Source organism: Oncorhynchus gorbuscha, linkage group LG03, assembly GCF_021184085.1.
Source record: "Oncorhynchus gorbuscha isolate QuinsamMale2020 ecotype Even-year linkage group LG03, OgorEven_v1.0, whole genome shotgun sequence".
NCBI lineage: Eukaryota > Metazoa > Chordata > Actinopteri > Salmoniformes > Salmonidae > Oncorhynchus > Oncorhynchus gorbuscha.
The window spans coordinates 46,514,948-46,527,724 of NC_060175.1; the positions used below are offsets into that span (position 1 = coordinate 46,514,948).

General features: G+C 43.4%; 1 protein-coding gene across 1 annotated transcript; it reads right to left on the reverse strand.

Annotated features, from left to right (window-relative positions):
• Positions 1–235: 235 nt before the first annotated feature.
• On the reverse strand, positions 236–12,567 carry LOC124017043 (EGF domain-specific O-linked N-acetylglucosamine transferase-like). The gene is made up of 13 exons (XM_046332406.1): positions 12,332–12,567; positions 11,475–11,575; positions 11,244–11,371; positions 11,049–11,143; positions 10,712–10,813; positions 6,222–6,312; positions 6,082–6,153; positions 4,229–4,315; positions 1,878–1,946; positions 1,625–1,686; positions 1,267–1,386; positions 799–901; positions 236–572 (listed from the first exon to the last, which is right to left on the reverse strand). Exons 2-13 carry the CDS (start codon positions 11,572–11,574, stop codon positions 426–428), a joined length of 1,176 nt encoding a protein of 391 aa, XP_046188362.1. The 5' UTR covers position 11,575; positions 12,332–12,567; the 3' UTR covers positions 236–425.
• Between the last annotated feature and the right edge of the window lie 210 nt (positions 12,568–12,777).

Genomic DNA, 12,777 nt, shown 5'->3' on the forward strand with positions numbered 1-12,777 from the left:
TGGAGGCCTACAGTTCATCACGGCTGAGCCGGGGCTTCCACTCGGGGTGGTTCAGGACGAAGTCTGCTGCTGGAGGCCTACAGTTCATCACGGCTGAGCCGGGCTTCCACTCGGGGTGGTTCAGGACGAAGTCTGCTGCTGGAGGCCTACAGTTCATCACGGCTGAGCCGGGGCTTCCACTGGGGTGGTTCAGGACGAAGTCTGCTGCTGGAGGCCTACAGTTCATCACGGCTGAGCCGGGGCTTCCAATCGGGGTGGTTCAGGACGAAGTCTGCTGCTGGAGGCCTACAGTTCATCACGGCTGAGCCGGGGCTTCCACTCGGGGTGGTTCAGGACGAAGTCTGCTGCTGGAGGCCTACAGTTCATCACGGCTGAGCCGGGGCTTCCACTCGGGGTGGTTCAGGACAAAGTCTGCTGCTGGGGGCCTACAGTTCATCACGGCTGAGCCGGGCTTTCCACTCGGGGTGGTTCAGGACGAAGTCTGCTGCTTTCAGCACCAGACGCACGAACTCCTCCACATCAAAGGAGTAGTTGGTGAATTTAGGATGCTCCCCCAGGGTGGGACGGTGACCCTGTGTGTGTGGGGGGGTGAAAGAAAGAGTCGTTATGAACACCGCACTGCAGGTCTGTGATTTGTGAGTGTGTGCGAGGCAACGCAAGTGTATATACTAAAGACAAAATGACAGATGAGTCTGGTGGTACATGCTGCAGCTACAGGTGAGGATTGGTAAGGTGTCTCTGGGGACCTGGGGCAGTGAGTTAGGTGGAGGTGGAAGGAGCGGTACTGGAGTGTCCCACCTTATCCTCTGGGAGCACTTTGTCCCTTTTTTGCCAAGTCGCATATCGGATCCCCCGCAGCCGAGCCAGATCTCGATAGCAGCTCTCATCCTGACAGTTATATCTGTGGAGAACAGATGCAGACACTCCTGCTCTCACTCTCTTCTCTCAGTAGGCCTCCCAGCCCTGCATGGCCCGGCCTGATGAATGCCTGTTTAATTAGGCCGTTATTCACTGCTGCACCTCATGGCTAAGGGCTAACAGAGCACAGCATGCTGCCAGACCCATCACACAGATAGCACTATATCCAGCACAGACGGCACAGGGAACGCTCTGCCCTGTTGGCCTGTACTACACCATTCACAGAGCATGGAAGGACGGACAGACAGACAAGGATCCAATGGAACAGACAGATACACAGACCCAGAAAAACCCAAAGACATAAAGCTGTTTTAGACACAAACAGACAGACTGAACAGTGTCACTCACAGCTCAAAGATGACAGCCCAATCAGGGAGGAAGAGCAGGAGAGTACGTCCCGCCCCCTGAATCCCGATGAAGATGTCAGAGTTGTGGGTAATCCTGAGTTGTTGCAGGAATGGGACGTCCCTACAGACAAGACACCGTCATGACACTTAACTTACTACTTAACTCATAATACCCCTACTGACTTCACTCCAACATAGTATACCACTCAATATTTACCCCACTCTAATAGTGGTGTGTCAGACAATAAAATACACCTGTTACTCAATTCCCTTTGTGCTGCTGCCTTATGTCCTCCAGCAGCACCATATCATTTATCCACCAATAATGCATCTAAAGAACACAAACTGTTCACACTCACTTGTATTTGTAATCCACCACTTTGACCTCGAGTAAAGGCCCGGTCTTCAGGGCGTTTGTGAGCTGTATGAACACAGTGAGATGCATTCTCTGATCAATGAGAGGAACAAACACAGACACCGGCCGCATAAATCACAGGCATTTTACTCCGCCAGTTTAAATAAGATTTTTAAATGGCCAGTTAAGAGCTGGAGGAGGCAGTAAATCAATTGAGGGAGGGAGAAGTGGGCAGTGCTGCCTCAGACTGAACTCACCTCCTGCTGGTTTAATGTCTTGCGATAGTCTGTGCTGCGTGCTAACAACATGACACCAATCCTCCCCTCCTGAAACCAGGAGCATAAGGATCAGGAGTAGTCAGATGATATAAATAGGACATCTAAATTGGATATGGTGCATTAACAGAAATCGCAAAAGATGAATTCCAGCATTTCACTTTAATACATTTTTTTCTCAAACGTGTAAAAGCATTCAACTGTTGTCGATTTTCAAAACAGTCTAAAAGAACCAAGAACTCTGTGGCTTTTTGCAAAACAGTAAATGCACTTTCAAAATGTGGTTGCCTTCTCAAAACATTAACACAGTATATTCATCAAAATGATTTTATACCATCAAAATGGCAAATACATTCATAAAAACAAAAAAGATCGAGTCCAAGCACACGAAACAGAACGTTTGTCTGTCTTTTTAAAATCCCAGAAGATCAATACATTTTCTTAGCAGTCACTAAATCATGATGATCAAAATTGGAATTACAACTATTCAAAGGAGTACAATCATGCATTTATGCATGTTTCACTAAACAATATACATCAAATCAAATATTATTCCTGAGAAAAAGTCCAATAAAAAAGAAGCAATAAGGATTCATTCATCAGTATCAACACAAAGGTCATTGTTTTGTAGACTTTTCATTGGTGCACAGAAACACAACATAAATAAGGAAAGGTGAATACAACAGAAGAACACACCTGACTTGAATGTAAATGCCTCAATCCACATCAAAGCTCTCTAATGGAAGGTCACATCTTTACATGTCGTAAAATAAAAACATATCTAAACTTATTCCCCATTGCCTAGATCTTCCCCATTGCCTAGATCTTACCCATTGCCTAGATCTTACCCATTGCCTAGATCTTCCCCATTGCCTAGATCTTCCCCATTGCCTAGATCTTCCCCATTGCCTAGATCTTCCCCATTGCCTAGATCTTCCCAATTGCCTAGATCTTCCCCATTGCCTAGATCTTCCCAATTGCCTAGATCTTCCCCATTGCCTAGATCTTCCCAATTGCCTAGATCTTCCCCATTGCCTAGATCTTCCCCATTGTCTAGATCTTCCCCATTGTCTAGATCTTCCCCATTGCCTAGATCTTCCCCATTGCCTAGATCTTCCCCATTGCCTAGATCTTCCCCATTGCCTAGATCTTCCCCTATATTATGCATGGTATGACACTGATGGGGTGATTTAGACGTTAGTGCACTGGAAACAGTGAACACAATTTCACACATTTCTCTTCCAATTAAAACAATGTGTAAAATTCACTTAACAGTGAATATTGTATTCAATGATGACATCTGTATTCAAAGTTTAGCAAAAGTGTGTCTAAGATATGCAACTCAGGTAACTCAGGCAAGAAAATGTTCTGAAGTTCTGTAAATGTATTTGAGCATTTGAACATTGCTGCTATAGATACATTTCAAATCACATCCCCAAAATGCTTGAATGTGATTAAGAAAAACTGTAAACCCATCCATAGCTTTTCAAGGACCTTAATCTCAATTTGATGTACTTGTAGAAAACTCCCACAACCAATAAGGGGCAGGCTCCCATCCAGAGATAAAGTGGGAGTTTTCTACAGTATTTTGTCTTACTTTTTTTTACACATTACATAGAGCTACAGCACAGAGGGTTTATATAACAAGTGAGAGAGTAAATGTCCTATACAGCATCACCATCTAGTGGTTAAAAGTCCTACAAAACTCAATTTCAGTCTCACCGGCATTGTACCATCTGAGTTGGAAATAGCCTCAGGAAGACAACTCCTAATGTTAAAAAAAGAGAAAATGTGAAAGTGATCAGCCACAAACCACACAGACTGTCAGGAGAAACCCAGAGGGAACACACCACCACATAATGCCAAATACATGCAGTTACCCAACTAGAAAAGCATATTAGATGGATGACATGAAACAGCAGTGTGTGCATAAGGAGAGCTGATATTGTGATGAGTAGAACACAATGGTAGAGAGGAGCAGTCTGCTGTCTCCCTGAACCATTAATCAGAGGGATGAAAGGAGGAGCTGAGAGGAGCTGAGAGGGGGTCAGGGCCGGGCACACCTCTTATTCAGCTGGGAGACGGTATCGCAAGCACTGCCATCTCACAGGAAGGCTGTTAGCATATTCTTAGCATCAGCCGAGAATACACAATGAGCTGCATCCTCGCAACGGTCTTCAGTGGTCGTAAAGATACAGTCAAATGCACTCAGTCTGGGGTCGTAAAGACCAGTAAAGCCTGTATCGGTGAGCTACAGACCAGTGAAGAAAAGGTGTGTGTGCATGTGTGTGTGTATGCGTGTGTGTCTGCATGTGTGGTTCGTAATTCCTTACCTTGGGTCCATCCTGTGGAATGTTGAGTCGATATAGAACATACTGGGAGAAGGCCCTGAACATCACTTCACTGTGACAGTCAGATATCTACCATTAACACACCAAGACAAATTCATTAGCTCCATCTGTCTGTCCCACATGCACATACACAATGTCCCTCGCACACACACACACTCAATGTCACACACACTCAATGTCACACACACACACACACACACACACTCAATGTCACACACACTCAATGTCACACACACACACACACACACACACACTCAATGTCACACACACTCAATGTCACACACACACACACACACACACACTCAATGTCACACACACTCAATGTCACACACACACACACACACACACACACTCAATGTCACACACACACACACACACTCAATGTCACACACACACACACACACTCAATGTCACACACACACACACACTCAATGTCACACACACACACACACACTCAATGTCACACACACTCAATGTCACACACACACACACACTCAATGTCACACACACTCAATGTCACACACACACACACACTCAATGTCACACACACTCAATGTCACACACACACACACGCACAATGTCCCTCACACACACACACGCACAATGTCACACACACACACACACACACTCAATGTCACACACACACACACACACACTCAATGTCACACACACACACACACACACACACACACACACACACACACACACACACACACACACACACACACACACACACACACACACACACACACACACACACACACACACACACACACACACACACACTCAATGTCCCTCACACACACACACACACTCAATGTCACACACACACACACACACACACACTCAATGTCACACACACACACACACACACACACACTCAATGTCACACACACACACACACACAATGCACACACACACACACACACACACACACACACACACACACACACACACATACATACACAATGTCCCTCACACACACGCATGTACACATACACAATGTCCCTCACACACACGCATGTACACACACACACACTCAATGCCCCACACACACACACACACACACAATGTCCCTCACAAAACACGCATGTACACACACACACTCAATGTCACACACACACACTCAATGTCACACACACACACACACACACACACACACACACACACACACACACACACACACACACACACACACACAATGTCCCTCGCACACACGCACAGATGCACAGTGAGAATTGTATTTGGATAGAAATCTGACAAATCCAAACACATTCCATACCCACACAGAAAGACATTTAAAGCCATGCCAAGCACAGGTCTAGGATTCCCTCCTACAGGCCAGAGCACAGCAGTCATAAATATAAACACATGAATATAAACATGACATAACCAGCAGGAGCAATCCAAGGCATCAGATATGAGGCTAACCTATCAATATTTCACACCTCAAGGCTGACCCCCCCTAGACCTAAGTATTTAAATGATACCATCTTTACACAAATCTCCTTGAAATTATCATTTAAATAACTTAAGAGCTGGAGATGATGAGTACATAGCATAAATATTTGACCCAAATGGCATGCTATGAGTTATGACCAAACTGGATAACAGATGATAAAAGAAAATGGCATGATGAGGCGAGAAGCATGAAAGAAAAAAACACAGACATAAAGCCTATGTGATCAAAATAAGAGAAGGCACGGAGGAAGGCATGGAGTCCGAAAGGCAGGGACAACCCAAGCAGCTCAAATGGATTCCGATTTCCTCATTGGCGGCGCAATCCTATCTCTATATTTTCATTACACATGAAGAGATACAGACAGAATACGAACCATAGGTGTGTTATAGAACAGCCCATATCTCATCCTGGGCAGCAGGGTAAACACCACGTCTTTGAAGCACACCTGTTTCAAGGTAATGGATACGTTATACAACCATGAACGACCCCCCCCCCACACACACTATCTCTTACCCTTTTAGTGTCAAAAGTTTTCAGATGGATGATGTCATAGTCAGAGAAAGCCTTCCAGGTCTCACTGAACAGATCCCCATATCTATAAAAACTCGGACAAGGAAGAAAAATACATCAGAAAGATGACTTTGAAATTCAGTTGCTTCATCGGACTGGCTAAACTTCATGTCAGATTTCATGGATTATTATGAAACACAGCTTTGAATTATGGTGTATGTTTCATTAGAACTGTACTTGCCCAGCAGTCAGCCACCTGATTAAAGGTCCAATGCAGCCGATTTTATCTGAATATCAAATCATTTCTGGGTAAAAATGAAGTATCTTACTGTAGTTTTTAATTTAAATTAACAAAGAGAAAATTATCAAGCGTGAATTTTGCTAAGACTTTCTGTGAGTGGTCTGAGTGGGGAGGAGAATACTGAAATGTAGCGGTTATTGGAATGCACGACCAAGAGGGTTAGAGAACAGTTGCTTCATGACCAAAAGTATGTTGACACCTGCTCATCGAACATCTCATTCCAAAATCATGGGCATTGATATGGAGTTGGTACCCCCTTTGCTGTTATAACAGCCTCTACTCTTCTGGGAAGGCTTTCCACTAGATGTTGGAACGTTGCTGTGGGACTTGCTTCCATTCAGCCACAAGATTAATGAGGTCGGGCACTGATGTTGGGTGATTAGGCCTGGCTCGCAGTCAGCATTTCAATTCATCCTAAAGTTGTTTGATGGGGTTGAGGTCAGGGCTCTGAGCAGGCCAGTTAAGTTCTTCCACACTGATCTTGAAAAACCACTTCTGTATAGACCTCGCTTTGTCATGCTGAAACAGGAAAGGGCCTTCCTCAAACTGATGCCACAAAGTTGGAAGCACATAATTGTCTAGAATGTCACTGTGTGCTGTAGCGTTAAGATTTCCCTTCACTGGAACTAATGGGACTTGCCCAAACCATGAAAAACAGCCCCTGACCATTATTCCTCCGCCAACAAACTTTCCAGTTGACACTATTCACTCGGCAGGTAGCGTTCTCCTGGCATCCGCCAAACCCAGATTCATTCATCAAACTGCCAGATGGTAAAGAGTGATTCATCACTTCAGAGAACGCATTTCCACTGCTCCAGAGTCCAATGACACCGAGCTTTACACCACTCCAGCCGACTCTTGTGATCTTAGGCTTGTGTGCGGCTGATTGCCATGGAAACCTATTTCCCAAAGCTCCCAACGAACAGTTATGGGGCTGACGTTGCTTCCAGAGGCAGTTTGGAACTCGGTAGTGAGTATTGCAACTGAAGACATGCGATATTTACACGCTACGCGCTTCAGCACTCTGCAGTTCTGTTCTGTGAGCTTGTGCGGCCTACCACTTCGCAGCTGAGCCGTTGTTGCTCCTAGACGTTTCCACTTCACAATTATAGCACTTACAGTTGACCAAGGAAGCTCTAGCAGGGCAGAAATTTCAGGAACTGACCTGTTGGAAAGGTGGCATCCTATGATGGTGCCACGTTGAAAGTCACTGAACTCTTCAGTAAGGCCATTCTACTACCAATGTTTGTCTATGGAGAATGCATGGCAGTGTGCACTATTTTACACACCGGTCAGCAACGGGTGTGGCTGAAATACTGTAGCCAAATCCACAAATTTGAAGCATGTCCACATACATTTGTATAAAGTAAGCATTTCATTGTAAGGTCTACTACACCTGTTGTATTCGGCACATGTGACAAATAAACTTTGATATATAGTGTATCTCTACCTGAAAAGACATGATCTAAGTGACTGATATTTGGTATTCAGCAGTCATAAAAGTATATCTTATTTACTTTGAAGAACTACTAAAATAGTTATTTTGTCAGACAGCATAGGCAGCAGCTCTCTAGACGAGATGATGACTTGGAGTGAAATAAAGTAACCAAATAAAACAAATTAATATACACAAATGAAATATTTTATTAAAGTCATGTAAATAAAGGATGGTTCATAAAGTCATAAGCAGCAATGGGCAGTCACACCATCACTTACAATCACGGGACTTAATATTATTGTTTTATTCTGTGTTGTAACAGTATTCAACCCACATAATGTATAGTGCATTAAATGTTTAAAAACAAAAAAATCTCAACCCAAAATCGACCTTGCTTTATTATCGAACTGAAACCGAACCGACCTTGCTTTATTATCAAACTGAAACCGAACTGACCTTGCTTTATTATCAAACTGAAACCGAACCGACCTTGCTTTATTATCAAACTGAAACCGAACCAACCTTGCTTTATTATCAAACTGAAACCGAACTGACCTTGCTTTATTATCAAACTGAAACCGAACCGATCTTGCTTTATTATCAAACTGAAACCGAACTGACCTTGCTTTATTATCGAACTTAAACCGAACCGACCTTGCTTTATTATCAAACTGAAACCAAACCGACCTTGCTTTATTATCAAACTGAAACCGAACCGACCTTGCTTTATTATCGAACTGAAACCGAACTGACCTTGCTTTATTATCAAACTGAAACCGAACTGACCTTGCTTTATTATCAAACTGAAACCGAACTGACCTTGCTTTATTATCAAACTGAAACCGAACCGACCTTGCTTTATTATCAAACTGAAACCGAACTGACCTTGCTCACGATTGTCAGATGAAAGGCCATTCCTTTCCATCTCGCTGTCATTTTCTCTCCCTCCCTCTATCCTTTGCCTCCACAGAGGGGGGAACAATAGACAGGATAAGGTTTCCCATAAATCATTCTGTTTTACACCCACTGCCTCACCTTAATCTCCTCCACAAGCAAGTGGTCAAATGTGAAACACAGCACATCGATACACAGCACTCTGGTAAACAACCATTCTCTTGCTTCTGTTTGTACAAACACTTTTGGACAAAACATTCAGCTTGCGAGGTGACAGCAACATGGTGCAATCTCTAATTAGCCTATTGGAGGGCCCAGCTAAGCCATCACCATATTTCTTGCACTTATTCAGTCGTCTCAGATCAGTGAAATGGAGATGGGCTGCAGAATATTGTACTTACTGTGTCCCACATGAGGATTTTGATGTCTCTGCTGAAGGAGTTGTTGATGTGCTGGGAAATGTACAGGTTGACAAAGTCACAGAAATGATGGTACATGTTAACCCCTGCCAAAAACACACATTCAGGTTGATCCATCAAATCTCAGTCAGTACCGCTGTTAAGGCTGTTATTATTTGTTTATTCAAACGTTTGGTAACAGCAATGACATAGACAAGATGCTGGCTGTACAATTTACCTAGCTAGCAAAATGTTGCCTATTTTCCAAACAAGTTTTGACAAGATAGCTAGATAGCTAGCCAAGGTAGCGACAAGCTAAGCTAGCTAGATAGTGCAGTTCATGTTCATGTTCATGTCCAGAAAGGTCTGGGTTTACTTTTAAAAATGTTTATTGACTGGCAGACCATATACATGACTAGCCATGATATTATTATTTAGAATTGTTTATGCATTTCCCATTTGGCATGTCTCTCCTGTCGCAGTTTGCAGCAGCACTGACAGCTGTGTTGACACCACAACTCGGACGAAGTTCCGAAGAGCACAATATGACAAGTCATGTCAACTTTTTTCTGCTCAATGATTGGACATTGTATAGAGTCAGCTGCGTGAAATAGGATGATTATATCTCTTGTGATGCAATGCAACTAAGTCGCAGGCTATTGTTTGGGGGGTGACACAAGGAGCAACCCTTTCCTGTGTCACTACCATAGAAATAGAATGCATAGATAGCCCATCTCCATTCTTGTCATTAATGACATAATAGCTGGACTGGCAGCCATTTTGAGTGTGGAAAAAGTAAAAAATACAGGTTATGACAACGTCATAATTGTATGCATTAACGTTAGAAAATAAGCACATTCATTGGACCAGTGCCATTGCTAATACTACAGGATTAGTATTGAAAACACGACATGCGGTAATAAAGTGGGTATAGATCATCTGAAAGACATTTAAATAGAATGACATTAAAACAGTTAGGCTATGTGTTTGCAGACTGGTTAGCTGACATTCACTACGATTGTGTGTATTTTCCACTTTCATGGCAAACTTTCTGTACTGCTAACATTCACTTCCAGTCATTTTCACTCTGGTGCTGGTCCAATTAATTTGTTTATTTCCGGAAGCTTCTGCTTGGAATTTTTTTATTTATTTTATTTCCTTAACCTTCTCAATCTTCAACCTAGACCATGTCAGAAACTAAAGGCCGGAAGTTTACCCTTCAATCTATGCTGTGGTTTGTTGAGTCAACTCAACTGACATGGCAAAAAATACATTCCATTTCATGAGCCACATCAGTTAGCATCATTTGAATGTGTTATTCATAGTCACAGACATGACCATCAATCAATCAAATTGAACCTTTTTACTTTTGTTACAGAGAGAAATGTTCTTAGTAAGAAGAAACCTTGATATGAATCTCACAGTTCAGAGAGGGACATAAGGAATCTATGTTTTGTCTCACCAGGACTCACCAGGAATGTGCTCTCCTTCTGCAGCCAGCGCTCGGCGGTTCAGACTGCAAAGCCCCCCAATCTCCCCCTCCTGGAGAAAGCCCTCCTTATACCTGCAAAGAAAACACAGGTGAGTCCCACACTTTCATTTTATCATCATTTCTTTCATTAGGCCAAGAGGAGGGTCAGTCATACTGCTTTCACCTATCCTGCCTTTCAGGTCAATGACGATGAAGAGACAAGCAAATGTAAGAAATAAAAACGTAACTACTAGGATTCTTCGCACACAGTAAAACAAGGAATCCAGATGGGACTCTGGATAAGACGTGTCCCCAAGGGTACACTGACCTCTCATGACCCCTACGAGGGTTCCGCAGGTCCAAGTACAGATTGGTTGCCCTGCAGAAGCGAGTGTGGTGGGTGCATTTCAGAGACGAGTCTCCCTAGAAATAAAATGTGAGCATTTTAGCAAACATATTTTCTGTTTATCAGTGTGGATTCCTGAGTCCTGTGTGCAGCTGCACTAGAGGAGGAAGGGTTTACAGGATTGGTGGCTTTGCAGAGAGTCGTCATCTCACTGAGGCGCTCCCTGACGTAACCAAAGTATGCCTGTTTCCAGAACAGCTCCTGGGCTGCCTCCAATGAGCTGGCCATAGGGAGGACAAAGAGCTCTGTAAGGTCAAACCAGTGGCAGAAATAAATTATGCACATCCACATGTATGACAAGAGCTTGACACAATATGCTAATTAATAAAATGAAACATTTTATTATACCATCCGGGGTCAACCCTGGTGCAGACAGGATAGCCAAAGCAGTTCTCTGGGGCACAGTTCTTCTCATAGCCCCAGCAGGCCAACACATCCAGCAGAGCATCCTGTTATAAAACATTAAAGGGTGGGGAAGGGGGAGGCATAAACTAAAAGACGTGCTAAACACTTGGATGGAACTGAAAAGACCCCACTAAAGACAGCCTACTAGTACCACCATGAAACACAAAACATCAGTACGTGGTCACTGTCAAACACTGTAAGCTTTCAATTGTATTAGGCTTGAGCTCTAAACTTACTTTCTGTTCACAAGACTATAGCTGCTTAGACAAGAGACTTCAAATGAGCTAATCCCCCTCCACCATGTGTATGATGATAACAAACATGGTAGTCATAGGGCCCTATTACTGACAATAATAATAATCAATTACATTTGCACATTTGCTCTTCATTAATACAAGAATACTCTCAATGTGCATAAAATCAAATAAACATTTAAAAAAAAATTTTTTTTAACAAATACTGTATATCTAACCATATCAGGAAAGCAACAATCAAAGTCTTTGAGGTAAGGACATAATGGTAGGTTCCGCCGATGGAGATGAGCTTTTTTTTTTTTTAAAGCAATGGTCTGAACAGCACTGAGATTATCAGGAAGAGAGTTCCATTGGTGTGGCGCATGGGAGGAAAAGGCACAGTCCCCCATGGAGTAGTTTGGAGTGGCTTGAACATAAGGTGTGTGGAGGTTCACAGGAGGAGAGCTGGTCTGACAGGCAGGCGAGTCCAATGAATAATAACACCGTAATAATAACACAGTAGCTCACCCTGTATTATTTTAAAAACTATGACAGTACAGTTCTTACTTTAAAAGGGCAGAGCGAGTCCTCTCCACAGAGCCTGGCCACTCTCTTGTTATTGCGGGGGAAGCAGGAGATGTGGTGCCGTGGCAGCGCAAGGCTGCTGCAGTGGAGTGGTGGTTTGTGGTTGGTGTTCTCAGCTTCCTCAGCAGCTACCACAGCGTAAATACAGACCATGACCAGTGCTACCAGCTGCTACCAGCTGCAGCATAGTCAGTCCCACACAAACACATGTGAGAGTGTTCCGGCACCTATTTGCCCAGATCTGGTACCTCTCGCGGCATGATTAATTAATTATTCCACTGTTCACACTTTAGACGTTCGAATAAAAGCGATCAGTATTAAAGAAGTTGACTCTCAGGAGTTAAATGCAGAGTCATTGTGGGAGGTTAAAAAATGCTTTTATCTGAGTATGTGCTTCATATTATCACATAGATAGGAGGCCTTATATA

Coding starts and splice junctions, on each gene's coding strand:
- LOC124017043 (XM_046332406.1), bottom strand. CDS start 11,574: ATGCTCTGCTGGATGTGTTGGCCTGCTGGGGCTATGAGAAGAACTGTG. Junction 1,387..1,624: donor GTGGTGGATTACAAATACAA/GTGAGTGTGAAC, acceptor TCTTGTCTGTAG/GGACGTCCCATTCCTGCAAC. Junction 573..798: donor AAGTGCTCCCAGAGGATAAG/GTGGGACACTCC, acceptor CCACACACACAG/GGTCACCGTCCCACCCTGGG.